The sequence below is a fragment of the Vulpes vulpes genome, chromosome 16 (genome assembly GCF_048418805.1).
Source record: "Vulpes vulpes isolate BD-2025 chromosome 16, VulVul3, whole genome shotgun sequence".
Classification (NCBI taxonomy): domain Eukaryota; kingdom Metazoa; phylum Chordata; class Mammalia; order Carnivora; family Canidae; genus Vulpes; species Vulpes vulpes.
This window is the reverse complement of record NC_132795.1, coordinates 73,166,234-73,179,436: the sequence shown is the minus strand read 5'-3', so window position 1 is coordinate 73,179,436 and position 13,203 is coordinate 73,166,234. Positions and strand designations below refer to the sequence as shown.

The 13,203-nt window shown below is 37.5% G+C and overlaps 1 protein-coding gene across 1 annotated transcript in view; it reads right to left on the bottom strand.

Annotated features, from left to right (window-relative positions):
• TMEM131 (transmembrane protein 131) overlaps positions 1-13,203 on the bottom strand; it is a 229,943-nt gene that overhangs the window by 119,979 nt on the left and 96,761 nt on the right. Inside the window, exon 4 of the mRNA XM_072742147.1 lies at positions 988-1,056. Within this exon, the coding sequence (XP_072598248.1) occupies positions 988-1,056 (69 nt within the window). The remainder of the gene's footprint in view (positions 1-987; positions 1,057-13,203) is intronic.

Here is a 13,203-nt window from a genome sequence, read left to right as displayed (position 1 = left end):
TTTTCTCTGCATTCCTACCCCTAAAATCCATGGTCTCTGTGGGAATATAATCTTAAAAGATGGGATCTGCTATCAGATATATTGCTTTATAGCTAACTACTCAACCATGCTAACTACTCTACCATGGTTTTATACAAATATATAGTGTATTTGATGATTTCAGGTTTGAGACTGTAAATAAATTATTTAAACTTAATGTGTTTACCAGTAAAAAATGGTTAATTACAAGTTTGACCACATTAAAGAAACCTATAATTTTCATTTACTGAATCAGAATAGATCTATATATAGTTTCTCCACCACTTCCCTCTTAAATTCTTTTTTCCCCCCTGCTAATTTACCAGAGTGGCATTGCTTTAGCAGTTATATCACTCAGAAGTTCTCTTTATCTACTTGCTGAATTGGATTGGAACCAAATATAGGTGAAGATTTGTCTTTTCTTTGGTGTATCTGAGGTATGCAAAACCTGAGACCCAGAGTAGAAGGGAAGGCAGAAATATGGTCAGGGGAAGCAATTCTATGGCTGAACCATGTCTTTCTGCAGGACTTTCTTTTGTTTGCTCTTCTGGGTTAGTGACAATAGTATGTATTTGGTGATGTACAGAAGTCTGTACTTTAAAAGCACACACAAATAAATAATATTATCTTTCCAGGTACACATGGAAAATTTTAAATAGTAAAAGTGGAAATGAATAACTAAATCAGAAAATTAACCTGAGAGTTCTATGCTGCTTCTGAAGATAAGATCCTTTGAACCAGGGACTTTATTAGGTATCTTTCAAACTTCAAAAGTTAATGTTATATATTAGACTCATAATAGGTACTTGCTTCCCATTTTCAAACTGCATTCAACAACACTGTTTTCCTGATGACTTGAAAACGTAACTTTCTCAGAGAGATAACATAGGTGAAAAGCAAGACAAATGCTTGCATAAAATACACATAATAGTTTAGTGGGAGACCATGGTCTTAAAATTTTAAACTTACTGTTCATGGAAATCCAGCATTGGTGGCTCAAATCGTATAGGTCTGCAATTACCCCGATATAGAGATATACTGTAAGTAAAAAGAAAAGAGCATAAGAAACAATTCTTTAAAGCATATATCCCCAAACTGAAGTCAGACACTTGAGTTTTGTCATAACAAAGTACTTTTAAGAAAAGTAGAGTCTAATGAAAAAAAAGGGGGGGGGTACTTCTATTTAAAGTAATGTGAAAACAGAAAATGCTCAAATAGACTCAATGTTGAAACTTATTTGGTTGATACAGTTGATAATAATATATCTTAATATGTTCACTTGGATTTTTTTGGATGCATGCACAATGAATAAGAAATAGTCAACACAACTAAATATACTTGGCAGATAATACAGTATACAGACAAAAAACATAATCTCATTGTAACTAGAGTGGCAAAGAACTAAACAAAAATGAATTTGGGGCTAGAAATTTTTAAGAATTGAAATATCTTTTTCATCTGAGAGTTTAGAACACAATGATCCATAATGTCTTAGCCTAAATATCTGAATATCATTTCTAACTATTCCACTAATACTAGAACTTCTCACTAAAACCAATTCTAAACAGCAAGCCTCCTAGACATCACCATGACCTAACAATGATGTGATACAGAAATGACCTGGGGAAGGGGGGGATGTCCACATGCTTCAACTCATCTTTAAGTACTGAGAAAATCAGAAATTCAGTAAGCTACTGAAGTTTCTAAATAATAGATGTTTATCTTTGTTGTATTTTAAGAAATGACATTAGAGCAAAACCATTCTGTAAAACTTTATTTCCATCACCACAACTCAGAAGAACACAAGTTTCAAATGATACAGTAATTTCATTCAGAAAATACATGATGATATACATTAGAAATAGACAAGGATATTCAGAATACGTAGGAAATTTGCTTTAGCTCAGTTCTATAAAGATTAAATAGTCTGAACAGTAGAACTAACGTGCTAAAGGTAATAAAGTCTTAAGGTATTTTTACCTTAAGATTATTTTGATAATCTCTTTACATAGGCTGAACAGAAAAAAATGAAAAACACAAACAAGGAGGAAAACAGCAAATGTAAGATTCTACTTTACTAGAGCATAAATCTAAAGACACTGGGACAAAGAAGGCACAGTCCCCACCCCCCCCAAGGCAGTATAAAATCTACTCCCTCTTGATTTCTGCTCTTCTTAGGCATGATATAACAAGGACGCTCTCTGTCTCTTTTAAAATAAGAGATGCTGATCAGCTCATTAGTTTCAAGGGTGTGAAACCCAAACAATAAAATCTCAATCCAATCAAGGGGAAGAGTATAATGCATGAGGTTAATGTGTAGAAGTCATTAATTCATATACATAAACACTGACTGTATTAGATGCTAGAGATACAAAGATTAAGATACAGCTTTTTCTTTCACAAGACTGAGAATCTATTCCCCAAGTTGCAAAAGGCTATGTCTGAAGTGGCCCGGCAAGGTAAGAAAAAAAACAAAATAAAACCATACATGCTCCACTGATTGAACACAAATATAAGGAATGCAAAGGGGCTGTGTAGTGGCTGGGGCTATGGAAACAAACCAAAGAGCCTGCTCTCACTGTGCTAACATCCCAGTAGGGGAGACAAAAGTAGAATATGGTAATATGGGACATATAAAGACAAACCACAGTAGAAACAGAGGTCTTTCTGAGGAGGGACGCCAGAGCCAAGACCCAAATGGTGGAGATCTGGGCGAAGAACAGAGATACACTTGGCATGCTGAGGAACAAGAGGGCTGAAGTAGTCAGACTGACAGGAGAGGGGAAGAACAGAGGGGGTTGAGATCAGAGAAGTACAAAGGCCAAGTTTCCTTGCAGGAGTCTGGATTTTATCATAAGTGTAACAAAAAGCCTCTAAAGTGTCTTCTGCAAGGGAGTAACATGATCTGACACACCTGAAAGGTTAATTCTGGATGCTGTGTCAAGAACAGATGGTAGGAGTCCCAAAGTGGAGGCAGGGAAGTTCTGCAGTAGTCCAGACAAGAGGGGCAGGTAGCAGTGGTCTAGAGGGACTGCAAAGCAGAGTGGCGAGAAGTGGCTCTTTTCTGAATATATCTGGAAGCTAAAGCAATGGGTCATGCTGGTGGATTGATTTTGAAACGTAAGAGAAAGGAGAGAAATCAAGAATGACATAATTATAAAATTTTGGCCTGAGAAAATGAGATACAGAGTCATAGAATGGGAAGAGTGGGTTAGAGGTGAGGAAGGATGGATGGGTTAGATGTTCAACTGTGTTTATTGTTTTAGACATTTAAATTTGAGATGTCTTACCTAGATGAGATTTTGAGTAGGCAGCTGGATATACAGGGGTATTGCTTTCCATAAAAATGTTACTGACTTTTGTGTACTGATCTTAAACTTAAACCCAAGTCACTCTGGCAAGTTAATTCTAACAGTTTGTCTATAGATTCCCCTTAGTTTCCCCGGCACTACATGGGCTGTCAAAACAATCACTACCTTGGGTTACTTCTGTAGATACATCATCAGCAAGTAACAACACTTCTACGTCTTCCTTTTATATCCCTAGACCTTGTTTTCATTTTTTATGCCATGTGTGGGCTAAGAACTCCCAAAAAAAATGCTCCACAGCAGTGTCCAGCAGTGTCCAACAACTGTTATTTACAGATTTCTCACAAAATATTATAGAGGGAACAATACATAAAAGATGATTCCCTCATAAATAAATGTATATTTTCAAAATAATAGCAGAGTTATGTCTAACGAACAGTTTAATATTTGAGTGGGTACAGGAGTTGTCATAGATTGAATTTTATCTTAAAAAAATTGAATAACATAGCTGTCATGTATCCACAGCTGACTGAGATGTTTGCTACTATGCTTATTTTAAAAGAGGACGACATCCTCTTTCGCATTTTAGTAACAGAAAGCAAATGTTTGCAAATCTTTAATGTTGAAAACTAACCTGGGGCAGAAGTAACGTGAAAAATGGTACTCTGCCACTTTCAAACAAACAGAATCTGAGACATTATAATAGTATACAGCATGATTTTATGCTTTCCAGTGATTGTATCTGAAAGTCTCAAATATTTTATTCTTATTATTTACTTGGGGATAAGGGGATACAAAAAAAAACCTATTTTCTGACTTCAACCAAGAGAACAACTGGATAGATGGAAGAAATCTTGTGGGACATGGTCTAAATTTCTTGGCGAACTGTCAGGTCAAAGTTAAGCAAGTGGCTTTCCAATGAAGGATGTAAAGCCTTCTTGGAGCTTTGGAGTTTGTTTAAACTAGGAAACTTAAATTTTTTTCCTAAAGGCAATTACTACCTAAACAAAAGGTACTCTATGGCCCACTATTTCTTAAAGAATGCTTTGTAGGTCTGCCTACACTTTAATCATCTAGGACACTTGTAGAAATGCAGATTCCAGGGCCCCGCCACCATGATGTGATTCCTTACATCTAGTCTGAAGCCTAGAAACCAGTGTTTTATGTATGCTCTCACATTCAGGAACTACTCTTTTGCCATCCTGAGCCACAATAAGCATTGCAAGCAGAAGTAAGAGGGGACAAAAGTATCTTAACAAATAAAACTTTCAAAGTCAACAGTTTAAAAAAGTTTCAAATATGATTTCTATTAGAGACAGCTAAAAAAACAGTGACTTACATTTTAGCTTAATTTTGCATTTCTCTAAGGACTAATAATGTTGAATATCATTTCATTTACTTATAGTCCAACTAGATATCTTCTTTGGTAAAGTGTCTATTCAAAGTTTTAAAACTGGGATGTTTGTCTTACTTAGAAGAGTTCTTTACAGGGGCAGTTGGGTGGCTCAGTGGTTTAGCATCCACCTTTGGCTCAGGTTGTGATCCCGGAGTCCCAGGATCGAGTCCGACATCAAGCTCCTTGCAGGGAGGGTGCATCTTCCTCTATGTCTCTGCCTCTCTTTCTGTGTCTCTCATGAATAAATAAAATCTTAAAAAAAGAGAGTTCTTTACAGATTCTAGATACAGATGTACAGCAACCAGCACTTGGCAGACCGCACTCCTCTTTGCTACAACATCCAAGTGGAGATCCTAGTCAGTGGCTATGGCCATTTGCAAAGTCAAGTAAGTGGCCCTGTCTTGTCAGGGATCTTGGCGGACAATTCCACATGACTTGGGTCCCTACCCAATGAACCATACTAGCCATGAGCCTGTTCTACAGCCCCATCTGGGCTGGGAAGCAAATTAAAAGACCTGCTTAGGGTTAAATATAACCTCCAGCCCCACCCAACCAGGAAGCCTAACCAGAATATCTGGGAAGCTGTATAGCTTAACCCGTAGCCCTGCTTAAAATGGCACTTGAGCAGAGAACTCACCTACAGAGCTGAGTTGGTGGCCCCAACTGGCCAGGGAGCTTTGTGGGCAGCTATGCTAGATTCAGGTCCCCCACCATCAAGTCATAATGGCTATGGAGCCTGCTTTATGGCTCTTTAGGGGCAGGGAAGCAAATTCATAGTCCTGCCTAACTGCTGAGTATAGCACCCAATCTTGCTCAACTAAGAAGCATGAGCAGAGAATCTAGGCACCATGAAGGCCGTATTCCAGCTATGCATAGACAGGGAACCAAGACAGTAGTCCTATCCAACTGTTCCCAGGCAGTGACAACTGTACTGACATGAGATCTCCATAAACATCCTTGGCCAAATAGAGACCTAGATGGAAATATGTCCCACTTGCCCAAGGACACTATCAGTTGACTCATCAAGAACCCTAAATTAAGCTAGCTAGAGAACCGTCTCTGCAAGGGCACACAACTAAACAAAAATTTTTAAAAATGCATGAATGAAATGAGAAGTTCAACAAAGAAAGAGAAACCATTAAAAACAAAATCATCAAACAGAAATCCTAGAGATGTATTCCTAGAGAATACAACGACTGAACTGAAGAATTCAACAGAGACCTTCAACAACAGATCTGACCAAGCAGAACAAAGAATCAATGAATTGAAAGGTCTTTTGAAATCACCCAACAAGAACAAAAAGAAAACAGAAAGGGAAAAAGTGAAGAAAGCATGCTGGATTTATGGAATAACTTTAAGAGGAACAATATAGAGTTGATCTTTGAACAACATGGGTTTGAACAGCATGGCTCCATTATATACATCAATTTTTTTACAACACAGTACTTTAAGTGTATTTTCTCTTAAAGTTTTCTGAATAACATTTTTTTCTAGCTTGCTTTATTTTTTTAAAGGCTTTTTTATTCATTCATGAAAGATAGAGATAGAGAGAGAGAGAGGCAGAGACACAGGCAGAGGGAGAAGCAGGCTCCATGCCAGGAGCCGGACGTGGGACTCGATCTCGGGTCTCCAGGATCACGCCCTGGGCCAAAGGCAGGCACTAAACCGCTCAGCCACCCCAGGATCCCCTCTAGCTTGCTTTATTGGAAGAATACAGTGTATAATACATAAAACAAACAATATATATGTTAATCAACTGTTCATGTTACCAGTAAGGCTTCTGGTCAACATTAGACTATCAGTAGTTAAGTTTATGGAAAGTCAAGTTTTATGTAGATTTTCAAATGCACAAGAGGTTGGTAAACCTAACCAACACATGGTTCAAGGATCAACTGTTGTTTTTAGCATATGAGTTTCAAAGTTTTTTTCATAAATTTATCCTCAAGTATGTAACATCCTTTGAAGCTATTGTTATTTTTCTATAACATTTTTGCACTTGTAATACAGAAACAGAATTGATGCTAATTACGTAGTTTTCAATCTTATTAAATTCACTTATTCTCATACATTTTTAGGATCTTCTATGTAGACAATCAGGTTTTTGTAGACAAACATCTTTCTTTTCTTCCTTCCCAAATGATGCCTCTTATTTCTATTTCTTGCCTTAATGTACTGACTAGCACATCTAGAACAATACTGAATAGAAGTGATGATGGTGGACATCTCTGCCTTCCTCTCAACAGAAACCAAGCATTCAATCTTTTACCATAAGCATCATGCTGTCCCCGCACCCCCCATCACACACACACAGCTGCTCTTTATGAGACTGAGGAAATTCTTTTCTATTCCTAGTCTGCTGAGTATTTTAAATCATGAATAGATGTTGAATTCTGTCACATGCTTTAATTTCAATTTTAACAATTTCCCAAACTATTAATGATTTCTTTAATTCTGCCCATGTCAAAAAACATAATGTATGATTGTTGGGTGCAGTGTTTAATAAATACCTATGAAGAAAAATATCTACCAGGTTAGGTTCGCTGATAATAGAGTATTAAGTCTTTTATATCCTTACTGATTTTGTCAGTTATTGATGGATGAGTGTTGAAATCTCCAACTATAACTATGAATTTATAATTGTGAATTTACCTTAATTTCTGTTTATTTTTTCTACATGCATTTAGAAGTCCTGATAGTAGGCTTAGAGACTTAAGACTGCTGTATCTTCATGATGAATTATCTCTTTTATAATAACAAAATGTCTCCTTTATTTCTGATAATATTCCCTGTCCTAAAGTCTAATTTGTCTGATAGTGTTATTGCCTGCCCCATCTTTTTAATTTTAACTTACTTGCATTTTTATACTTAAGGTGCGTTTCTTCAAAATCAAATCTCCCTGACTACAGGGAAATAATATTTGCAACACAGGACTACTATCTCTAATAAGAAATAGTTTAACATGGAAGAAATAGAGGTGTCTGGGTGGCTCAGATAGTTAAGCATCTGCCTTCCACTCAGGTCATGATTTCCAGGTCCTGGAATTGAGCCCCATGTTACATGTAGGGCTCCCAGCCCAGTGAGGAGTCTGCTTCTCCCTCTCCCTCTGCCTCTCCCCTTGCTTGTGCTCTTTATTTCCTTCTCTCAAATGAGTAAGTAAAATCTTAAAAAAATAACAAAACGGAAGATATAAATATCAAAGGTCCTATAGAAAAATGCATAGAATAAACACCAACAGACAATATCAAAAGATAAATACAAGCATGGGCTAACATATGTGGAAAGATATGCAACCTCACTCATAACTAGAGAAAGACAAACTAAAACTACATGACAGAATTTCTGACATATCAGAATGACAAAAATTAAAAAGTATGATAACAGGGTAGCCCCGGTGGCCCAGCAGTTTAGCGCCGCCTTCCGCCCAAGGTGTGATCCTGGAGACCGGGAATCGAGTCCCACGTTGGGCTTCCTGCACGGAGCCTGCTTCTCCCTCTGCCTGTGTCTCTGCCTCTCTCTCTCATTCATGAATAAATAAATAAAAATCTTAAAAAAAAGTATAACAACATATTCTATAGGAAAAGCTGTAGGAAAATTGGGACTCTATTTTACCAGTGAGGGGTATGCAAATTGGTACAGCTCTTGAAAGAGAATGTGGCAACACTAACAAAACTACATATGCATTTACCTTTGGACTCAGCAATTCCATGTCTAGGAATTTACCCTAATCATGTACTTTCAACAATACAAATTACATATGCACTTACCTTTTGACTCAGAAATCCTATTTGTAGGAATCTATTCTGCAGATAAGTTCCAAAAATATAAGTTCCAAAAAAAAATATAAAAATAACGAGAAAGGTCTCTATAGGATATATTTTTAAATAGATGAAACAAAACACCAAAAAGCCTATATACTATGCTTCCTTTTGAAGAGGAGGTATAAAAAATATCCACATGTTTGACACTTATATATAGTTCTGACTTTTTGAATTCTATTGTTTCACATATTTAAAATAAGTGAAATCTTTAAAATGGAGGTAAAAAAATCTCAAGTGGAATACAGACAGAAACCAATGAGCCAAATTTTCTTCCAAATGAACATAATCACAATGCAGATGAGGATGGAGGGAGCAGTGGAGAAGGATGGAAAGGAAGGTGAAGAACACAACACATGTAAATTTTGAATAAAATATTTTGACCATATACACTCAAACTAAAGAAAATAAATTCTAAACGCTGTACTTCCAACTATTTCTTTTTCATGGTAGTATGCGTTAACCAGTCTGAAATGAATTTATTTGTATTCTAAGATTGAGCATTCAAGTATATATTCTGTGGATAACTGGAGCCAGAGTTCTCATCACTGGAAAATACACGGAAACAAAAAGGGAAAGGACAGAAGGAACATTGTGGTGGTGTTTAAAAACTGGAGTTATCAGTAACAACTCACGGCTTTTAATAAACATAGATACAGAAATAGATGTGTGTTTTGTGCACACACCCATAGTGAGAGTTATCTCTGACTAACAAGACCTAGAGACAATGATACCTCAGGTGCAATGACATCCCAGCAGCAATGAGTACACATAGCACAGAGATCTTAGCTTGGAAATAGCCTCCATTAAAATGAAGCACAATTCTCTGAAGTAGTGGGATGTTCCAGGGCTGGGGCAGGAAAATTAGGAAATAAGCCTGAAACATCTTGATGTGCAGTCTATACCTTGAATGCTAAGACCTCCCACACTATTCTTACGAAGATTATATAGATTTTGTTGAATAAATATTTCTCAATTCATTTTAAGTCCTCTGAACAATCTCCAGATACTCTGTCTTTGCTAATTTTAATTGTCCTAACAAATGCTTTTTATGGGGAGAAGTCCCCAAGTTCCTCACACCATCACTGCAGAAATCTCAATTCTGTCACACTTTTATTTAAGGTGAGAGTAATCTGGTGCTTTTAAAAAATAAGTGAGGTAAACTGGCCTTCTCAGAGGAGCTTACCAACATCTGCTGTGGTTTAGTGCAAAGTTAATCATATCTATACTTAAGCTCGCTTCTTGTAAGTTGACTTCCTATCAACAACTTACTATAGTCTTCAAGATTTATGCAAAGTAGTACTTTTTTTTTGCATGTTTGTCACTTCATGTGCAGCTAAAAGCTCCAGAGTGAGAAAAAAGTACAAACCCAAATGCATTTTTTTTTAAATTTTTTTTCCAAATGAAATCTTAAGAAAACAACTGACGGACATTCCCTTTAACTTTTTCACAAAATTTAAAACAGATGTTAGTGAAACTGTAAATATTAGATTTTTTTTTAAAGATTTTATTTATTTACTCACAAGAAACACAGAGAGAGGCAGAGACACAGGCAGAGGGTGAAGCAGGCTTCCTGAGGGGAGCCCAATGTGGGACTTGAAGCCGGGACTCCAGGATCATGCCCTGAGCCAAAAGCAGATGCTCAACCACAGAGCTACTCATGTGTCCCAATTATTAGCAGAGTTTATCTTCCACTAAGATATTACCAAGTTTTGGATCTAATTACAATCTTCCAGATGCTTATGGCTCATTGTAAGCAACCAAAATAGTTGCATTTAATACTAAGCAAATTATACAGTCAATTCAAGAATCTCAACACCACCCTAATTTGAAAAGTATTTTCCGGGCCAATATTTTTAGCTTATTCCCCAGAGATACCAGGAAACTTAGAGATTAGAAGAATCTGGTTCTTCTTATGAATATTAAGTATACACACACACACACACACACACACACACACACATATATTTTTCTCACCTAGCTGTATAAACTAACATTTTCAGCTCTTATAACAACAGGAGCATTATTCCCAACCCAAGACCTCCACATTAGCTGTTCTGTCTGAAATGCTGTTCAGGATTTTTCGCCAGGTAAGCTTAAACACCTTTTCAGAGAAACCTTGCTTAACATCCAATCTAAAGAAGCAATGGAGTCCTGTCTATTCCAAACTACTCTAGAGCTGAGTTTATTTATTTAGTGGCTTACTGTTTTACCCATTGGAACATATGCTCTATACCAGGGCAAGAGTCTTGGACTATCTTGCCCAATCAGTACTGTAGTAGTTTTAAAATATGTGCACAGATTCTCTGATACTCCTCTCTTCAAGAGATGGAGGTTAATTCCCCTAGCTTTGGGTGTGACTTCTTATGAATGGAATATGGCAGAGGTGATGGTGTGTGACTCCAAGACTCAATTACAAAAGACACTATGGCTTCCTCCTTAGTTTCTCCTGCATCACCTGCTCTGGGGGTCACCAGTTGTCAGGATGCGGCAACACTCAAGCAGCCCTATGGATGGTTTTGACATGGTGAAGAACGAAGGCCTCCTGCTAACAGCCAGCAAAAACTAAGACCCTGTGCCAAGAGTTATAGGAGTGAGCCATCCTGAAGAGGATCTAGCAGGTCCAGGCCTTCTGATGACTGCAGCTTCAGTTGATATCTGGACTGCCATCTCAGGAGGGATCCTGAGCCACAACTACTTCACTAAGGTACTCCCAAATTCCTCATTCACAGAAACAGGATCATACATGCTTGCTATCTGAAGCTGCTAGGTTTGGGGGTAGTTTATTACATGGAGAGAGAGAACAAATATAATTACTGAGTCACTAGCTCTTACAACAGAGCCTGGTATACACAAAGATCCAGCAAATGTTTGCTCAATGACTGAGCAAATAAATTATCAAGTACCCAAAACTTATGTTCATATAACATTTTAAAGTTTATAAACTACAGTTACCCAAATAAATCTTTTCATTTGATTCTCACAGCAAACTTATATAACCTTATATCATATACATCATGGAGAGAAATAATCTTTCCCAGTTCGCAAATGAAAGTCACACTCAGAGCAGTTAAGCAGTTGCTTTCAAGGCAATACAGATGGTAAACAGAGAACTCAGGACTTTTGATTCCTAATTTTTCATCACAGGGCTCCAAAATCCTAGGAAAAGTCAACCATAAAAAATGGCCTCATGTCACAAAATTTTAAATCATTACTGGTATTTATTATAATACTTTGGTGTTCAACTCAAATCAACACTGAGGGAACACTATATGACACCCTCCACCATCATATCATAGAGCCAACCCATGCTTTTCAAACAAAACAGTATCATGTAATTGATAACCATATTAAAACAAATGTGAAAGGGTGAACCAGAACACAGGAGAGGAATAGAAAAAAAGAGTATCCTGGAAAATTGTTTTTCATGGTTTTACTTCCCACAATTCTGAGGTCATGAAAGCAGCAGTTCATTCCCTTGCAGAGTGTCCTGAAAGTCCTTGGAGCCAAACCTGTCCCCAAAACTAATGCAGATGATAATGGTAGGTGGTGAGGGGGAGGAGGGAGGAAAAGGCAGGAGAGAAAGAAATGGTAGCCAGAGGCCAGCATCTACGATTGTACTGCCATACAATCCACTAGCTACAGAATCATTCTATCAGCTAAGGTTTTCATGATACAAATTTCCCTGTGGCAGGTTAAGTTTCACTTACAGAGTCAGAGTTTTGACCCAAAAGATCATGTACAGGCAATATAAGAAAGGACAAGGCTGAATCTACTGGCTTCGTAACAGCCAGAAGGCAGGCGGCACATGGATTATACAACTGGGAAGCAAAAACAGTGAAAAATTGATGCAGAAATGACTACAGAAGTTCAAAAGACAAAGCATCCCTCTCTCCCAGCAATCTCTAATGCTCAGTGGACACTGGTTGTGCCCCTAAGGAGAGACTGGTAGAGGCGGGCAATGTGCAGAGGTAGAGACCATGCTCTTAAGTCAGAAGCCAACCTTCAACTCAGCTATGACTTGGGCCTTGTGGACCATTTTGATGATTCAAGTGAAGCCCATGTGTGGGTCTTGTGTACCTTGATTCCTACAACTAACCCCTTTAAAACATCCTTTTCAAGCCTGCTGCTTTCTTCCACAAAGTAGGCTCTGCTTTGTTACTTTAACACCTATGCTTCATGATCACATCAGAGGGAATGTCTTCACTGCCCTTTGAGACACTTGTAGGGGCTGTGCACACAACAGTCCTGGCACGGAGCAGATATTTTTAAAAACTGCCAGGAATAAAAAAAAAAAAAAAAAAAAAAAACTGCCAGGAATACTCTCTGCAAAGAGAATCGGGGGAATACGGAAGAACTGCATACTTGCTATGAAAACAAAGCGAACACAACACAGGACTGGTCATCTGAAGATGAGTTCTAACTGAAACTTTGCCGCTTTAGTCGTGAGCATATATCCCTGGGTCCTAAGGCTCTCAGCTTCCTCGTGTGTCAAGGGGCTCAATAAGACCATCTGTTAGAGTCTCCTAGACTTAAAATCCTCTTGAATCATGCAACTTGCATCTTAGTCAAATTCTTAAACCCAAACGCTGACATTTTTATCAAATAGTTTGTTTTTATACTGAAAAAATTATAATTTCTATTGTTTTACAACTATACATCTTAT